Source organism: Malania oleifera, chromosome 2 (assembly GCF_029873635.1).
Source record: "Malania oleifera isolate guangnan ecotype guangnan chromosome 2, ASM2987363v1, whole genome shotgun sequence".
Taxonomy (NCBI): domain Eukaryota; kingdom Viridiplantae; phylum Streptophyta; class Magnoliopsida; order Santalales; family Ximeniaceae; genus Malania; species Malania oleifera.
The window spans coordinates 90224527-90245152 of record NC_080418.1 but is presented as its reverse complement, the minus strand read 5'-3'; the positions used below and the strand labels follow the sequence as shown (position 1 = coordinate 90245152).

The following is a 20626-nucleotide window of genomic DNA, read 5'->3' as shown; positions in this document are numbered from 1 at the left end:
GCTTACTGAGTCGTTTTTGAAGGATTCTCTTGTTACAGACAACCTACAGTGTGGGTGAAAGGATCCTCTTGTTACAGACAACCTACAGTGTGGGTGATCTTTCTGTATTTGTTTGTACTTGGGCAGCATCCCCTTGATGCCCTTTCAAAAAATTTCCTTCTAATAAGGGGGGGAAAGAATAGCAATAAATTCATAACTACTTCAATATCAAGATGTCAAGTAGATAAGGTTACCTCCCATATGATTGCAGACCGGTCATTCGATGATGAGGCTAAATATTTGCCCTTGTGCGAAAATTGCAAAAACCAGACTTCGTCATAATGTGCTTCTAGTATCTGGCTCAATTATCAACAGATCTCCAGTAACATACCCAAACATCAAGTATATAGACAAAGCTCCAACAATTGTGAAACTAAACAATGTAGAGTCCATTCAAACAGTTACAAAAATTTAATGGCCCAATCCACCAACACCAAACTGCAAACACACACATCCAGAGAAACGTTCCAAGTACATCACAATTTTATTAGATAAATTATGAGCTCAATCATAGCAAACTAACTCTGAGCCTTCAAACTTGTTCCCAAATGATCTTTTAAAGTTTGCAACTAGTTGATGGTGTCATTTAGCACACCTAACATAAAGAAGCTAGCTTTTATTGTTTCAAAACAGCAAGTCTTTAAAATAAAATGGTTTAGTTGAGTTAATACATTGTTACAACAAATTGTAAACTGGATAAGCAGGAAAATTTAGTTGATTTCTAGTCCTGTAGACAATTATTTTTTTGTATATGGGTTAACATCCCCTTGGTATCCTTTAATGTTTATTTCTACTCTCTACCTATCAAATAATAAATAAAACAACAGTGTTTATAGAGACAACAGCATACCTTTCTTCATAATATACTTGCACCACACTAATTGCACTGTCATTCTTTCTAGTTACTTTGTCGAACCGTGGCAATTACAATAGTGAAACACTGTTCACACTACTGTTTATGTTAAGGTGGCAGAATTGTTTCTGGGGATTTTGTCTTTTTTTTAGCTCTTTTTTAAAGTGTCAGTATTTATCTTTTTTTTCACTAAGGTTTTTGTTCCATATGAGAGAGTCTAATTCATGTGAATGCAGTTCTATTTGCAGTTGATTCAGTTCTTGGAATTTTCATTTCAGAAGATCTTTCAATGATAGAGAGCTGGTGGAGTTATCTTCCTTATTGTCTTTATTGAATAATTGAAGTCTTTCTCCAGATAGGGATCTTGGTCTTTGGATCATTTCAGGGTTAATTCTTGCATTTTTTATATGTTCCAAATCTCTTTCCCTCAATATTCATTTATTTAGAAGGCCAAAGTAAGCCAACCCCCCCCCCCCTCCCCCAAAAAACAGAAAAGGCTTTTATTTAGTTGGTTGTGCTTAATAAAATCAATACCAAATTATCAATAACTTGTTGCAGATCAAGAGACCCCCTTGAAGGCTCTATCTCCAGATGTTTGTGTGCTCTGCTATAAGAATTCTGAGACAGTATCTCATCTTTTTTATTTTGCTTGGAGGATCTGGAATAAGTTATTTGGTGTTTTGGGAGAAAATTGGGTTCGTCCTTGATCAGTGGAGGAACCGTTGGCTACTTCATTTGAGGGTTTTGGAAGGAGGAAGAATAGGGCTGCATTATGAAAATGTGGTATTTTGCAATGTTTTGGGGGTTGTGGTTGGGGCATAACACACGGATTGTTTCAGGGAAAAAAAGGAATTGACATCTGGTTTGGGAAAAATTCATTACTTTGCCTCTTTGTGGTGTGTTGGGTTTGGGTTTTCTAAGGGAGATGGCTTTCCAGAAGTTCAGTGGGATTGAAGGAATCTTTTTGACTTGATTTTTCCTTTACTTTATTTGTTGTCTTTTAGTTTTTTCCAGCTGGTTCGTTCCAGAAGTTTTTTCAGGAGATGTCTTATTCTCCTTTTTGTTAATTCTTCTCCTATTAATGAAATCTCTTGAAATACTATTCCAGAAGGATATGTTATCTCTCTTCTCCCCAGCTTTAAACACAAGACCAGCCCCTTGGCTAAGAATTTGATCTCCACATATTGGAATTGGCCAGCAATATATGATGCCTACCTCAATCAAGTTTTAAACATTAGACTGCTCCACCAACAAGCTATGATGCGACCCACAAGAGAAAGATATAGAGCAGGAAAGGGCACGTTCAGTTATGGAGAGCAGTTTTATTGTTTTCCAACTTTTCTATACAATGTTGAAAAAAAAATTAAAAAAATAATAAATAAAAATGACGCTATCTTAGTTATTTGGAAAATTGAAAATGAAAAATGAGTACTGTTTTCTACAACTGAACAAACCCTAAAAAATTTTATTCCCAAATCAAGTAACTTAGCAAAGATACAAACATGCACCAGGTGTTTGATGAATGTCCACAAAAATCTAGTCATGGTTGATTTTCTTTCTAAAAGAAATAAGTTCTTTATTATTTCGCTCCCTAGAGTATTTACTCAAGGAGATCCTTTTTCATATAATAGTGAAGAAGGAGCATTCAACAAAATCTGAGAAGATTATCCGCAGAGAGTTAAATAGTCAAATTTCAGGTTGATTTTCTGTCTAAAAGAAATAAGTTTGTTAATATTTCATTCCCTAGAGTATTTACCCAAGGAGATCCTTTTTCATATAATACTGAAGAAGTAACATTCAACAAAATTTGGGAAGATTATCCGCAGAGAATTGAATAGTCAAATTTCTAATGACATTAAGATTTTTTTACTAAAGAATGTTTCATGGAATCAATGGCCATTAATACTAATTTGTATTCAGTAACTTGTCCTCGTTGACAAATGAAGAGCAGATCAAAAGTTCACATTTGAAGTCAAAATTTAAGATGAGCGCAAGCTAATATGTAATGCATCACTTTATTTGAAGGGACAACAAGAGAAAAGACGGAAAGGATTGTGACAGCATTCCAATTGACCATGGCAGGCTTGATCTGAACTCATGGATGACTTTTTAACTCTGCTCTGGAGGGACTGATCTAGGAGCACAGGTCTACATTTTTAACCAAAAAAAGCTGAAAAACACAAGGATTGGAAAAGAAACAAGAATAAATAAGTTCCTAGGATTTGTAATCCTCAAAGAGAATTCAAACACAAAATTTTAAACTAAGAGAAAATAAATACAAAGAGCCTTAGTCTCTTGAATGGTTTTTAAAATTCACATGCTAGTCATTTGACTACTTAAGAAGACTTGAACAATAATAACCTAAATAAAAGTAATTAAAAAAAATAACTAACTAACTAACTAACTCGCCTCTAGACAATATTGCTAAAGTAACATGAATGGTACAGTGCAATGAACAGTAATAAAAAAAAATTTTAACCTTTGCTCTTGCATCACCAATTCAATGCCATATTCATGCAACTCCAATGAAGTACTCTACGTAAAAAGTAGGGTGAAATGTTTAAAATCCCAGCTCACCCCAAAACTAAGATCGGTTTTAATACTAAAAGCACATCTTTCACCATATTCCAAAATTTGTTAGGCCATCATACCCAATTAGTCATCCATCTTTCTGAAAGAAAAAGAAGAATTATTAAGAGGGAGAAGAGGGATTAAAAAAAGGGGTGAAAACAGTATCCTCCTATAAATAAAAGGATAAAAAAACACCCTTCAAAGAAATAAAACAGAAAACAAAAAAAATGTACATCAGGACCGCCCTCCAGTCACGTTGCATGTAAACCAAAGAAATACCCTCAATAAAATTCCAAAAGAAGGCCAAAGTCATCTTAGGTAAAGGAACACAATTCTAACCTATTCCAAGAGTAAAAGAGGGAGTGTGTTCATCACGAAAAACCTTATTTCTCGCAATTCACAGCATGCACAAGAATAGCAAAACAAGCAATCTTCATAAACCATTTTCTTAATGTTTCTCCCAAACCCACAAATATCAATCATCATAAATCTTCGACATTTAGATAAGTACTCTTTCATATAAGTACTTCTTCCAAAAAAGTACTTTTCTATGTGGCTCCAAACGATCCCTTAGAACTAGTCTGGGATTGCTTATTACAAATACTTTTCCAAATAAGTACTTTTTTCAGAAAAATACTTTTTCAAAAAATACTTGGAAAATAAGTAGTTTGAAAAAAGTACTTTATGAAATAAGTACTTAAAAGTGTGAACCAAACACTACTTATTGATACAAGTACTTTAAGTACTTTTCATATTAAGTACTTTTTTTCAAAGATGTTCCAAACGGGGGCTAGCTGGACACACTAACAACTAACTAGAAAACAGAAATTGACCATAGTGGTTCGCTCCCAATCGTAACATAATGAAATGATTTGGTGTTTGAAACGATATCATCCACAGATTGGCAGTTTTTGATGAATAAAAAAGAATACAACTCCTTCATTGTTCTTTGATTCATAAATGAATGAAGAAATAATGCTAATTTGTTCTCTGTGATGTTCACAAATCTTCCCTTTCCTCAAAAGGTTAAAAAAAAAAGTTGATTAAGATGATATTAATCCCCATAAATCTGCACCAAAGAAAAAAGTTAGAGAAAAGTATGGGCCTTGTCTGATCAATAGAACTGTATCACAAACCAGAAAGATCAAAATGTGATGACACTGCCTTAGTTGGGTGAAGTGCATGATGATAGGTCCTCTCCAAGGCTCTCTCAATTGAAAATATCCTCATTATTTATTTTTCAAACTTGCTAGGGGGCAGTAAGGTGGTGTTAAAAAAAATACATCTTAAATTCTCAATACCCGATTGCAACAGCCTTAGACAAGAATCTTATCCCTTCAAAAACCTGAAAAATGGATAGCCAACAATACTTCCACCAACTCCAGATACACCCCATTCTCACCAAATAAACCAAAAAGATTGTCCTACACCCTCCAAGAAAAGGAGCAATGCAGGAAAAAAATGAGAATCAGATTCTGAATTTTGAAAACAAAGATAACAAACACCCAGTGATAAAGCCTTAAAAGGCCTTCTAGCCTGCAACAGATTGTTAGTGTTAACTCTATTAAGAACAGCCAACCAAATAAAAGCCAGTCTTAGAGGGATTTTAGCTTTAAAAATGGATCCATCAAGCAGAAAAGACAAGCTTTTATCAGTTAAATTCTCAAATAAGGATTTACAGGAAGACTCCCCAAAAAATATCAAGAATCCAAGAATGATGGCCTCTCCTTTGGGAAAGGAGCATACCATCCAACAAGCTTAATGAGTAGGAAAGCTCCAAAACCTCCCCATCATTAAGAGCCCTACGAAAATGGAAATCCCAATAGAAACCAGCCCCATTAGAAATAAAGAAAGAAGAAATTGGTTCACTGTGCAGAGAGGACAGTCTAAAAAAATGAGGAAAAGATGAAAAAAGCAAGGAACCACCCACCCAAGTGTCCTTGCAAAACCGAACACAACCCATTTCCCACAATAAAATTTGTATAAGGAATAAAGAGAGGATATAACTGTGAAATACCCTTCCAAGGGCTAAAACAAAAACATCTCAAACCCAAATTAGCATCCCACCCATTATCCTGCATGCCAAATTTACTCCTACGCTGCACTTGGGAACATGGATTTCGGACCTTGGATTTGGATTTGGACAAATTTCAATACAATTTTATATTATATCTCATCCAAATCTAATACAACTTCAGGCCTCTCCAAACATGGGGTTAAAAACTTTGTGTCAAAGGGAAGAGTCCTCTAAGGGAAATCGCCACAACCATTTACCCATTAAAGCAATGTTCTTAGACATCAAATTACCAAGACCCAACTAACCAAATGATTTTATTCTCCCCCACCACAGAGCAAGAAAATCTCTAATGATCATATCAATACTACTGGCTACCATCATAGATATTCTACAAATAGAAAAGAAATAAAGATAAATACTAGCAAGGCAAGCCTGAATCATTGTAATACACCCACCCAGAGAAAATGAAGCACCCTTCCACCCATCCAAGCTCTTAGACACCTTCCCCACCACAGGATACCAACACCCAAGCGATCTAGATTAGCAGCAAGGGTCCTCGAGGCACACCTAGATAACTCAGAGGCCAATCAAGAATACCACACCCAACCAAAGAGGGCAATTGCAAAGATCTAGAATATCCAAATTAATTCAAGCTAAACACTATTTCCCAAATTTATTTTTAAACCAGAGACCCTCACACAATTGCAAAATCGAAAGCACGTTAAAGAAATCCCTATGCTCTTCTAAAAAGAAAATAGTATCATTAGCAAACTAAAGATTAGAAACCACAACCCACTCACTTCCCACCCCAACCCCCTAACAAAACCTCTATCTACAACAACAACAACAAGCTTAAGTCCCTCCCACAAAACCTACAGCTCCAAAAACCAATCTACTCAATACATCTAACACAAGAACAAACAGAAAAGGAGAGAGAGGATCTCCTTGCCTAACCCCCTCAAAGCCATGAACCAAGAAAAAATTCAAGTAGAAGCAGAGCTTGATATATATATATTTATATATATATATATATATATATATAATCTGAAATTGGAACATCAACCAATATCGATCATCTAAATTGAAATCCAGATTATTCAAAGTCCTTGTCTTCATCACAGCAATGTGGTTCTCAAATCAAACCTTGAAGTGAAGTTTGTACAACCTCGATCAAACCTATATCTTTTCCATTTTTACCTTCCAAATCCAAGTCGAATCCAATTCAGTCCCATAATCCGTCAAAGCACCAAACGGAAATGAAGTTGTTCATTGTCATTAGAGTCTCCATTGTCGACTAAGCCCTAACACTGCCTCCAAGCACTTGTCACCAGTGATTTAACAGCACTTCACTGGTCATCAAACCACCACAACGTCCTAGAAATCCTGCAACCTTCAATTGCTTCCAATCAACGTGATTTCGAGCTGCCACTAGATCTGCCTAGACTTGAAGTGAAGTGAAGTAGCAGGAATCCTACCTTGAAGCCAGGCCTAGTTTCATTCAAAGAAGCAACTTTCAATCAGTTCATTTTAACCACATCTATTTGGTTGAAGCAGGTGAAACGAACCTGGGTAAGTACGAGAATCAGTGACTGAATGGGGCAAAGGGGAAAAAGGGCAGAGCAGGAAAAAAACATTATCTTTAACTTGGCTGTGGAATTTTTTTCACTCTAGGATCAACAAGCTTGATTTTATGCCTTACTCTCTTTTATTGATCATTGACCCTAATTATTGTGGATTAGAAGACTAGTTCCTTTCCCGACATTACAGAAGAGGTAATCCAGCAAGAAGTGGTAATTGTGGAAGCGACTATTGAAATTGTAGAACCACTGTACTGAGGCCTGCATGCCGACCTATTGAAATAGTTGCGGAAGCAACTATTAAGATTAAAGAACCACTGCATCAAAAGCCTGATCACTTGCAAGTTGATTTCATCATCCCAGATAAATTTGTCAATTGAGCCTCCACGGGCTTCTCACTCATGAGATCCTACTTCAAACTGCAGCTAGCATATTACATTGGTCAAATTCAAGCATTGACACAATCTAGATTCTTCATCCTTTGGATTTTTAAAATTTGAGGTTGAATTCTCTTTCTAATTAGGGGAGAATGATGCAGTGTACAAACAAGATCTATTCTACTTCCGTAATTTTTTAATTTTATTAGGGTCATATTTTCAAGATTCCAGGATATTATTATTTAGGAAGAAAGATTCTAGAGTATTATTTAGGAAACTAGTATTTTAGTTTATTTAGGTTTCTTAAATTAGTTTTCTTATTTTCCAAGCATTGCAAGCCTATTAAAGGTCTAATATCTATTAGTTTAAGGAGGTTAAAATTGAGAATTGAAGCTGACAATTGGTCCTGCATCACAATACCTTTCCATCTTGCAATTACCATTTGCACCACCACCACCACCCCCCAAGGAATCTAAGTTTGTCCCCCAACTCTCATACCCTTTGGAAGATCCATCATGTTAACTTACCTTGCAATTCTTAGCAACATACTATTTGCTCCATGCCTTGCTCTCCAGCCGGCTGAGTGAACTAGAGCTCATCTACTATGAAGCGAGGAATATTGAAATTGGTTTTAAACAAGGCTAGGAGCTAGGTTGGGCTAGGATATTCAAAATGATAACATGCTAGGCCTCTATACTTTTGGTTTGAGTACCACTTACTCTTAAACAATTTGACAAAGGGCTCCAATTTAGGCTCAACATTAGGTGCTCTTGGAATCCAAATGCAGGCATGAACTCAAATTGCTTATATTACTCAATATAACCAAAAAGGACACGTGCAAACGCTCATGCACACAATAGTGAAAAATTGAGGCCCACTCCATTCCATTATCAACCCATAGCTCACCCTTTCCAAAATCCTAGCTGCCTCTGCCCTCTACCAATCTCTTGCCTTCATAAATCCTCTTCTTTTATTGCCACGTACCACAAGCAGACACTGCATCACTATGCTGCACTTCACACAAAAACATCCCTTGCATGTCTCCACACCCAACCCTGCTTCCACAATTGATACTCTCACTGTGCCACAAAACCATTGCCACTCACCACTGCTTCCACCAATGATTGAAGATTTTCCATGAAGCTTCTCTATCAAATACCATAAAAATATGTTGGAATTAAAACAAAAAATAAACAAAAACTAATCTTTCCAAATTTCAACCCAACCTGAATACCAAAAATTTACTTCTCTTTTGTAGGCCAATTACCATCCAATAATAAAGCTAAGCACATAAAGAAGCCCAAAAAACCAAAAAAAAAAAAAAATAGGACCACACTCCACAATACATTTAGAGCCATCACCCTTCCTTTATAAATTCTAGAACTATGTTCCAACATACGCCAAACAACAGCAGAAGTAGCACAACTCCAAGAACTTGTTTCCTTTTGACTTCCATGCCCCTAAAATGTCTGAAGGAAGAAATGAACAAACAAATAAAACCTTTCAAAGGGCACACTCAATTCTCTCCAAACACACCAAAAATCCTGCTAACCATCTTCTCAAATGACAATAGATGGATTTCAATAAATTGAGACTTTAATACATCCCTAAGCATAAGACAATCCCTTTTTTTATACCAGTCTTCATAGAATGACCATATCCAAACATCACATTGGAAATGAGTTAAAAAGTGCTCCTTAATCTAGTTAAAACAGACCCCCAACATTGATGAGGAATAGCGGCACCCAGCAAGTTTATAACAAAAAATAAAATAAAATAAAATACGAGGAAAAAATGTCTTGTCAAAAGCCCAAGTTTTCATCTAGCATTGCTAATATGACTTCGGAGTTTGGAACATTCAGGAGGTTTTCTAGTACACTGGATTTAATAAATATTTGATCAAGTTATCTTAGAGTTGAGTATGCTCTTTCTATAGTTTTTACTGCATGGGCATTTTTTGTATGTTTTCCCTTGGGTTGTAGCAAGGTACAGTTAGTTTGGGTTTAAAATTTTAGGCTTATTTTGTAAGAAATGCAAAGGATTCAAAAGAGAGTAACTTTTGCAAGAAAGTTAGGCCATTGACCCAAACTTTACTTGAGTCCCAAAGGAACATAGTCTCCAAGTTTTATCCTTGATAATTATGGTCGCATTCATATTGTTTTAGAGATGCAATGAATGAATATTCCAGCTCTCACACTTTGCAGGGTGATGCATCATTTCTTTTGTGTGTGATGCTTAAGATCCTAGTTGTGTAGCCTCCATATATATGGCTGTATTCAGCTGGCTTTAGGAAGAAGTTTTTCCACCTCTTTGGCCTTGATGTGCAATGCATCTTTTCTTTGGCATGACACCTAAGATACTTGGTGCAACTTTTCTTCCCTTCCCTTCCTGCAAACTATAGCTTACTTCTGTGCATAAGCCCCGCCATCATCCAACACATATACCACAAGTGAACTTTTCTAAAACCAAACATTGCCCAACCTTGTTCCTATCACCCTCATCAACTCTCTCACAAAACCAGAAGCTATGAACTATCACAGCTTCTGATTCACAAGCAGACAGTACTAAACAGCATCTTTTCTCCCTTATTCATACTCAAACTCCTGCATGTTCTTCAACCTTTCATCAAACCAATTTCCATTTTCTTTCTGCCTATAACCATTGATAACCCCACCAGTCTTATTTCCGATGGTCAACCTGTGCAAGAGCTACATTTGAAAGATCATCCATCACACATCCAACCAGATTGTTTTGATAACAATATATACATACATATATATATATATATGTATCTATAAAGATAGAGAATGTACAATCATAACTAGGACACTAAATTCTCAAAAAGAAGATAAAAATAAAATTCAAAATTCAAATAAAAAATAAAAGCAAAACAGAAAGGGGGAAAAAACTGCTATTATCAGCCCAGAAATCCCCGATCCCTTCCAAACATACTTCATCGAACACTTCAAATTAGTTAGCTCCCTTTGACCCTTCTTCACCTTTGATTTTCCCCATCAAGCCTAACTTCAATTCCTCCTTGATCAGACAAAGACCCAATTCATCCAACAGACGCTGAGTGTCAATGTCTTTCCTAGAGATTTCTAGAACTGGAGAAGGCAGAATTCCATCCTTAAATTTATGTTTCCCTCTAAGCCTTCTAAAGGAGGAGGCAGCACATAAGATAAATCCCCAAGGCAATTAATAGAAGAATCAGAGGAATATCCATACTTATCCTGAATATGATCCAAAAGTAAACCTTTTTCGCAGTCAAAATCACTACTCCCTACACCATTCTCATCCAAAACAACCCCCCCCCATCTCTTACTATCCTTGCACCATTTGGCCCTCTCACCAATCGGCTCCTCCACTATACTTGGAACACCTTTGGAATCTCTCTTAATGATTTGTTTATGTTTTCTCACCTGACAAAGCTTGCATATCTCCATTAAGTTTCCTCCCTTCAACAATTGTTTGCATATGTAAACTTTTCCACTTCTCAAGTTATCCAAATTGACCTCCTTACCATCAAAATTTCCAACTGACCTCCTGGTTTTCAAACTCCCAAGAATTAAGATTCATAGAACCAGAATCCCCCCTTTCATCCCTGAAGCTTCCCCTATTATCATTCTTCTCCTGCCAAGGAGAAGCACCTTTACTTCCTACTTCCATCGCCTGCTCTTTGCTGTTACCAGAACATCCCTCCTGAAGACCGCCAAGGGTATTTTTTGAAGAGAAGCACAACATAGGACCTCTTGTATCATCCTGTACCTCATTAAAAAATGAATTTTGATCATCTTGCTTATGCTCTGTAAAGCACTGAACTCCCATAGCCTCCCCAGACTCGGGCTGAAGGACTTCCTTTGGGTCAAGGGCCTCTAAGGGCTTATGGGCCTGCTCATTGAATTGACCCATCTGCATTTTATCACTGCCTAAGCCCAATGATAAATCATAAGATTGCTCTTGTGCTTCCATAAACAGCAAGCCCAGCAAAGAGTTTAAAAGAGATTTATAATTTTCCAATAGCCGGCCCAAGTCTTTATTAGTCATCAAACCAGGCCCAGCCCACCCAATCTTCATCAACCCATCACCCTGCAAGAAACTCTAGCTGCCTCCATGGTCTTAAATTTCCACGAAATTTCCGGTTTCTGTCACCCTCGAAATCGAAATGGCAGACGATTTCCGTCTTGCATAATTTCCATCAAAATCTCAACAAATCATCCCAAAATTGATCGAAATTTCAAAATTTAAGCAAAACTTGTCGAAATTTTAACCATACAATGAAATTTCATTGAAATTCAAATAAGAAATTTAGGAGTGAGGTGAAATTTCTCCCTTAATTTATTTTATTTATTTTTATCGAAACAAAATATTATTGAAAATGCTTTTGAAATTATATGAAAAAATAAACTTACAGCAGCATTTAATTTAACCATTTATGTCTAAATTATCATCATTTGTATAATAAATAATATTTAAATGATTTATGAATTTCATTTGTATTAGCTGAATATGTTTACTGTACATTATCTTACAAATATGTTTGATACACATATTATATTACAACTTTTCCACCGCATACACAACATAGATGTATTTAACTTGCAATATATTAGTCCTAAAACTTACATTATTATGTTTGTTAACCATTTCAAAAGTTTCACAAAGAATTCCATGTTTTACTACTAATTTCCGTTATTTTTTCAAATCGAAATCCAAATTTCCGTACTATTGGAGCTTCGAAATTTGAGTCAAAATCGAAATTTAAGACCTTGGCTGCCTCTAACCTTCCCTGCTCAGCTGGAAGCAATGCCCTTACCGTTGTCAATCGTGCAAAGCTGACTCTCTTGCATTTTTCCCCCGCAGCAAGTGCTGACCACCTCCAGCACACTCTTAGAAAATCAAATGACCTCCATCATCAATTGTGCTGCCTGAAACAATCTGACTCCATGAACAATCACCATTCTTCTTGTTATCTGCTGCATTAGATCCCAGCCGACAAGAGCTCTCCAAAGCAACAAAAGAATCCTCAAATCAAGACCATCCATCCTCTTTCATCCCTTCAGGAACAAAAATGGAACACCTTTTACCCCTCCATCCATGCCCTATTTTCATGAACTTTCCTGCCCTATTTGCATTAATCCCCATCCGGTAATCGACATATCCCATTCGGACTCTTCGAAAACCCTTGCACAACCTACCAAGAGGAGATGAGAGTCCCTTAGAAAACCATGAAGCCACAGCTGAACCCACTGATTACACTTATGATTCTTCTCAAGCAGAGCTCCAACCTTTCTATCTTATCCAATCACAGATCAAAGGACTTCCCTTTGACCTACATTGAACAAACCCCCACCATCAGTTTGTACTAGCAACATGATTTCAAGCAAAAGAGAGATGTGCAAAGAGGGGGTTCTTCACGAGAGAGCAAAATCATTTCATCCCTATTAGGTTCCTTCACATCCAACCAGATTGTTCTCATATTAATTTCGATTACTCCTTGCAAGCCATATAATTTAATTCTATCATAAAGCCAGATCATTACGCATCCTTCCATTATAGTTTACTAATGAGATTTCGATCAGCCAATCAAAGAATTTTATCCTAGATTTGGCAATGAAATCCTGCTAGGTAAATATCATCCGCTCTGCAGACCTAAGAATTACTACACTACTCCACAATTCAGTTGTATAAAATTTCAATAAGTGAATTCAATTTTCAATGTGCACACAGAATATAAAGACATTTTCTAACATCTTCAAGCATAAGCCACTTCAGTCCCCTAACCATTGCAAATGCTTGCTGATATAGTGCAACACAATATGGGGACATACAGAGCTGTCCATCAGAATTTTTTAATTATTTCACCCATATTGGTTCTAAGTTCTAACTTCTAACTTATACAAAAACTCAAATATATGCATGTGCACAGGCAAGTGTCCAGTTAGATTAAAAAATAACCAATATTGACAATTGGCTTTAATTGCTAATGACATGATTACAATCATTTAAAAAAAAAAGGTTCAAGCATCAAACCACTCATACACCAAAAAATCAAACTTAACAGGCACAGATGCTCTATAGAAATCGCAAACTCAAGTCAGAGAACCATGTACCTGTAGAGTTTGAGAAGGAAGCCGGTCTCTTCCGCACTGATGATCAGTATACAATGACATTTCCCTATCCAAAGAATTGTGAAACCTGCAAGCATCACGTTGCAAGTTAAGGGCCTGTTCAACTAGATGTTCCAACCTTCTCTCAGGTATCATAACAGTTGGAGGAAGAAGAGTCTGCAATTCCTCCAGTAGATTTGACCGAGACTTTGCTCTCACAGCAGCTTGACTAGGAGAGCCAACTAATGCACTCTGCGAAGAAGACACAATCCATGAAGAGAGCTCTCGAATTCTAGTATTATTAATGCAAAGTGGTGCAATCTCAGTCCTCAAAGTCTTCAAAGCATCCATGACTTTTTCTCCATCCAAAAGTTCAAAGAACTTCTGCTCGAATATCAAAAAAGATGCTGACCTAAGAATAGTTTCATCCAATGGACTGATTCTATGCAATGTGGCTACACTTTCATCCCAATTGCCATCAAGAATTTGCTGCATGAACAAATCCACCATAGAAGAATGTAAGGGTATCCCCGACTCTTCTTCCAAATGAGCTCCACTTTTTTTATAACCAAGAGAGTACAGGGCTTTGGCTATGATCCGAACAAATTCTACTCTTTTAATTACTCCTCGTGAACCAACCATCTCTTCATCCCCTTGGGTTGGTAGGGGCCGAGCCATCACGTCTCCCAAAGAGCCAGCTACAGGCTCTGCAAGAGACAAACCGTTCGAAAGGCCTTTCAGTTCTCCAGAGGATAATTTCATGCGTTTTGATGGTGGTTCATCATCCTCTACACCTCCCATGAAATGTGCACCTCAGCCCATATATTATTGCGATAAAGAAAAGATAATAACAGGAGATAATTTTTTTCCAAATCCCCTCAAAGAATGACAAAGAATTTCCTGCATAAAAATCAAATGAAAGGTTACATATTATTAGGCATAAAATATAGAACCTTAAACATTCAAGTCAACAGCATGCCTAGCCTTTCATTTTAGGACAACATATTAGAATTGCCAGTAAAAATCATGTGTCAAAACAAATTCCTGGTGCTAATGGTACACAGAGAATTAGAATAGCACAAACCTTAAAACAAGAACAACTTGGTACTTCCATTAAATTATTTCGTTTCAGTATATCTGCTATAAGTACTAAAAAAAACATCATAACTTTGCAGCAAACACAGCCACTGGTGATATATGGCTCAAAAGTCATAACTAAAGTTCAAGATTGTCCCTTTGCAGTTCCAAATAAGCATAAAATAATCCAACCAACAAGCATATACTGTTCACCTATTGAAAAAGCATGAATGAGTTCATTAACATGTAAAGCCCAAGCCACGCACAAAGAGCTTCTTCCTCAACAAGGTTACTGAGTGATCTTAAAAGGTATTAATAAGTTGTACAATGTAAAGCCCAAGCCATGCACAAAGAGCTTCTTCTTCAACCAGGTTACTTATTCAACATATGCCAGTTAATCAACATTATACAACTTATTAATACCTCTTAAGATCACTCAAAATCAATTATCCAACTCTCTTATTTTCCATGGTTTGATATTTGATTGACATTTTGATTTTTGACTGGCCAAAGCCAGTGCTCAAGATACATAATAGATGCTTTTTCTGAAAACAATTTTCAAGTGCAAGGCAGCAGGAGTGGAAATGTGGAATAGTGGATAAGCAGCCGGCAGTGGAGCAATTAGGGTTTTATGTGTAAGGGACCAACGATAATGTGTTTATATAGCACTTAGCAAGCAAATAAACCCAAACCCGGGTTGACCCGTTTATAAATGGGTCGATTTCAGGTTAATCCGTTTATAAACGGGTCGATTCCTGGTTGACCATTTATAAATGGGTTGACTTGTATAAAACTCAGACTCGTTTTAAATGGGCGGGTCACGGATCACCCGTCAAGTTTCGATCCATTTTGCCGCCTCTATCAGTTACCCCTTCCTCCGCCCTCCTTCCTTCCAAACCCACAAGGCAAAAATGTGTTCTACATTGTAACATATAAGCATCTCTCTCTCTCTCTCTCTCTCTCTCTCTCTCTGTATCTCTCTCCCTCCCCCCTTCATCTGATGGGTATGATTGCTCTGACGCCCCTCGCCTGATTGTAGTTTTATTACTTTCTGCAGTTCTACTTCACAATTTCCTCTGCTCACCCTCATATCTTGAATTTTTTGCTGTGTTCACTGTGTTTTTTTTTTTACCTGAATCGGTGTTCAAAGTTCTTTGCAGGTCTTCACAAACCTGCTGTTCTTCTGCTAAATCAAGCCTCAATTTGGGCTCTTTTTCGTAGTTTGTTGTCGTAACTAGATATTGGAGTTCTGGATTGGGGTTTAATTTAGTGTTGTCTTGATTTCCCTGACTGCCTGCAGATCTGCACAGATCCATTCTTCTCTCGTGCGATTTTGGCTCTGATTTCATGTGTTTGTTGGTCTGATTGTTTATTATGACGAGATTGCCCATGTCTTGTTTTTCTCTGAGGCGGATTTGTACCGATTCTTGCCTTTCACTCTTCAGCAGACAGTAATTTGTATGCTGAAATTAATATTAAAATTGTATATTTTCTGTTGCCCCTTCCCACAAGGACAAAATATTTTATTTTTCATGGAATGGTAGAGCTACAATTCTAAAATTCTCCTGCTTATTTTCTATTATCATTTAGGCACTTTGGTTTGCTTACGCTTCTCATCTAAACACTCTCCTATGGCCAAAGTACATTTTTTGAAACCTAGCATTCGGGTTAAATGAATCGAGCAATTTTGTTTCGGACAAATTTTCCTCTTAAATGAATCTGCTGGGGCATTCTATTCTATTCCATTCTATTTGTTTGAATTGAATGCGCATGTGTATTTTTCCCCCTTATGCATTTACTGAGTTTGTGATATTGAAATCCTATTAGGTTGGAGAGGAAATAAACTTGATATTGTTTTCATATCTTGTTCTTTATGCAAAAAAGGAGTTGTAGTTCAATGCTATGTGCTTTTGCCTCTTTGCTTAGTTCTCACAAGATAAGTTTATCAACTTTTTGATCACTTGGGATCTACTCTTTCAGGAAGGTTAAGGAAACATCATGAAAAGATGAAAGTGCAAGTTCTATGTTGGGTAATATGTAACAAAGCATGTACATTGAGTATTGAACATGTCCATGTGTTGCAACTAGTACTGTTGCCTTGTCATAAGCGATGAGGATCATGGAGTAGTGGATGTCATGAGTTCAAGTCATCAATTATTAGGAAAAAAAAAATATTATGCAGATGCTTTGAATATGTATACAATATAGATTGTAGTTTAAGGACCTATATATATTTTTTTAATATAAATAATCTAAGCCAAAATGCTTGTAAATTCCAATCTAAATTCTAAAGTTTGTTGTTTTTTTGGCACTCTTAAGTTTGCATGGTTCTAGTTCCTAGTGTACATAGGACTATGAAATCATGAAAGGAAATGAAACATGTTGAAATATGAAGTTACTAAAGCAGACGTAATATAATAGTTGCTTCATTGTAAGGGGGAGCCAATGAAAGAAAATTTGCACTAGTCATCTTAATTTGGTAATGACCATTTTAATAATGATGAAACATATAGTTCATCTTCTTTATTTTTTATTTTTTTACGAGAACTTATCAAAATGGTCTAATTTTGGTAAGACTGCCATTTAAGAAAGAAAAATGAAACAAAAATTTCCTACATTCCTCAAAGACTGCCTTTTTATTGTAGACTATCTTAATGTTTTCGTATTGTAACAAGTAAAAGCTTGAAATTTGCTTCTTGTAAAAATCTGATCATCTTCCCATTTTGTTAGTTTTGTAAGATCAAGTGGGGTAATACCCTTATTTGTTTCAAGAATATGTGCTTGGATAATCATTATTTTCATCATTTTGTGGGGGATGTGTAGAATTCTCGTTCTATGAGGGGGTAGCATGGTTTTAGGTTTGCAAAGATGTTGAAGCATTTAAAAGTAGCTTTTAAAAATTGGAGTTTAGCGGTATTTGGGAACATTATAGATGAAAGGCAAATATCTTATGTGACATTGAGTTTTTAGATAGGAAAGGAGATTTGCAGATTTGGTAGGGGAGGAAGGGCATGTTTTAAGGAGGCTAGAAGTTGGAGGCAAAGGATTAAATTTTAATGGTAAGAGGAAGGTGAATGTAATTCTGATCTTTTATTTTATCTTATTTTATACATTGGCCAATGGAAAGAGAATGTGGAATTTAATTAGATAACTTCTCTAATGGGTGGTTGGGAGATTATTTAGGATTTGAATTTTATTGTAGATGTGACGTGTATCTTTAGGATTCTTTGTTTAGAGGATGATTATTTTAGGCTTTTGATTAAGGGGTTGGAATGGAACCTTATTTCTAATGATTAGATGTCTTGGGGTGGGGGGGTAGGAGGGGAAGGAACAAGGAACTGTTTTTGGCATGGAGGGGGATAAGACTCCCAATTCAGATGGTTACAATATGGCATATTGGGACGTGGTGCGAGTATACTTATTAAAGGGTTTTCAAAATTCTCTTTGAAAGGATTTATTGGCAAGAGCATTGTTTCCACCTTTAGCACTTTGGTGCCAAAGAAGAGTTGTTATATAAGGTGTCAAGGTGTCAACTTTTAGCATAGGTTCTTGCTAATATGTTATGTGGCTTTAGGCCTCTAAATTTTGAATGATATTGTTTTCACTCATAGTGCTTTTGTGGGAGGTAGACGAACCCTGGATGTTGTACTGGCGATTAATGCGGTGGTGGAAGATATTTGTAGGAGGAAGGATATGGGCATGGTTTTTATGTTTTTCCTTTCTTTGATGGGAAGGTGGAGATCTTGGTGTCAACTCTACAATGCTTCTTTCACAGTCATTGTAGTGTCTTGAAGACATGATTTACCTCTAAAATTAAGGCATTTATTTGATTCGTGGTTCTTAATAGAGTTGACACCAACAATTTGTTGTAGAGTAGAAGGCCCTATAAGGCTTTATACCCTGATCTATGTATTTTATATCATGAGAGTTCTGAGATTGCATCTCACATGCTTTTCTATTGTTTGGAGTTGTGGACTTGGTTATTTGGTTTGGTGAGAATTGGATACGCTAGGAATTAATGAATGGATTTTTGAGGCTTTGGGAAGAGCAAGGATGCTTGTATTATAAAATTTTAAAATACCACAAAACATAAAAGGACTAAAACTTTCAAGATATCCATGGAGTGAATATATATATATATATATATATATAGATAGTAAATTTAAGGAAAAACACACAGACAAAAGAAAGAAAAGAAATAAACCACAATTTAATCAGTAATGTCAGATTAAAAAATTAACAGACAAAACAACTACAATTAATAAATAAGCAGTGTGAGAATAACTAATAAGCAGCTCGGAGAGTCGGAGAGAACAGAACCTGTGTGATACGAGCACTGGAGCAAAGCCGATCTCTTCCGTCGCAGAAACAGTGAAACTCTTCGCCCTGGGACACATCACGATTCATCAACGGATCGTGAATAAACAACCCAGAAACGTAACAGAGAACCCAAAAAATCAAATAATCAAAAAATCGAAACTCACCTCCACCTCTCCGGTAGATCTGCGTCTCTGGGAGTCTGGGACCCGAAGGCCGAAACGAACGCCGAACAGAACTACAGATATCCACCGTCCGAGCGTCGTGAGGGAGCTTGATCCGTGACAGATACAACGGATCGTGAATAAGAAAACCCAGAAACGTAACAGAAAACCCAAAAAATCATAAAATCGTAACTCACCTCCACCTCTACGTCTCTACCTCTGCGTCTCTGGAACGACCACCGTCCAAGCGTCGTGAGGAAGATGGCGAGCTTCAGCTAGGCAGCCAGGCAACTAGGCAAGGGCGTTGGGTGATGGCGATGGCGATGGCGATGGCGATGGCGAGGACGATTTGGCGTGCGGCGTGCTGGCCCTGCTGGGCAGACGGGCAAAGGCGCACGGCAGTGGAGTGCAGGGCAGCAGGAGTGGGAATGTGGAATGGTGGATAGGCAACCGGCAGGGAAGCAATTAGGGTTTTATGCGTAAGAGAAAAAGGATAATGGATACAGCGCTTAGCAAGCAAATGAACGGGTCGAGTGGCCCACCCGAACCCGGATTGACCCGTACATAAATGAGTCGTCTCCAAATTGATCCGTTCCGTTTATAAATAAATTGACTTGTATAAAATTTAAGTCCGCTTTAAACTATCAGATCATTCATTAAGTTTCGACCCATTTTAACATCCCTATTAGTATCTTAAATTTGGAGTTGTATATCATTTGAATAAACTATATTATAAAATTATATTAAAATTTATCCAAATACACTTAAATTTAGATTCAAAGTATAAAATTTATAATTCCAAATATAATATTTATTTTAACAAAAATAAATCCTCAATATAAAAAACACAATTTGGAACCACTTTTTGAGGAATAAGTGGATTTTAAGAGTTCATCTTGGTTACTTAAAATTGGGTACTAAAAATAGACAGTGAAATTTTCATAATTATAATAAAAATTAATGGTAATTATATAATTTCCATGCTCATCTCCCTCTCTTCATCTTCAAGGCATCTCCTCTACAAATCGCGGCAATCCTCATTGGATCATGCCGCAACAATGCTCCGTGGTTGGGAGATGGGCTAAAACCAACTAGATCCCTCACATCTTCCCCTAGACCTAGAGGTGCACCATCAAAACTATTGGTCGCCTTCTTCTTCCTCTTCCTCCTTATTTGCAAACTACATTTGTCGTTGCCACGCCTCCACTCCTCCGCAAGCCACTAGCTCCAACCCTTCTCCTCCTTAGCAAGTGTTGTTGTTGGGGCCACTGTCTCCTCTCCCTCTCCTCTGCAAGATGTAGCTGCCTCCTTCGTTTCGGCTTCCCTGCCCCTCAGAAACCCTTTCCTTTGTAAATTATTGATGATTGAAAAATATTAATCATTTAATTAAATATAAACTAATAAGAAGAATTTATTAATTTAAAAATAACAATCATAATTATTTTACTTACTATATCATTTTAAAGTGTTTATTTTATTAATTGACATGTATATTATTTTAGTTGTTAATTAGAAAATATATTA

At 36.7% G+C, this 20626-nt stretch overlaps 1 protein-coding gene across 4 annotated transcripts in view; it reads right to left on the bottom strand.

The window, feature by feature from the left end:
* Positions 1-19671, bottom strand: part of LOC131149333 (WD repeat-containing protein 26 homolog) — a 35858-nt gene extending 16187 nt beyond the window's left edge. The window contains exons 1-5 of one of the 4 annotated variants that reach the window (XM_058099702.1): positions 19300-19671; positions 19106-19211; positions 18942-19007; positions 13548-14444; positions 234-335 (exon numbers count right to left, since the gene is read on the bottom strand). In XM_058099702.1, coding sequence (XP_057955685.1) covers positions 234-335; positions 13548-14345 — 900 coding nt within the window. In that variant the 5' untranslated portion in view covers positions 14346-14444; positions 18942-19007; positions 19106-19211; positions 19300-19671. The remainder of the gene's footprint in view (positions 1-233; positions 336-13547; positions 14445-18941; positions 19008-19105; positions 19212-19299) is intronic. The other 3 variants (XM_058099699.1, XM_058099700.1, XM_058099701.1) reach the window with 3 other exon arrangements.
* Positions 19672-20626: the final 955 nt, after the last annotated feature.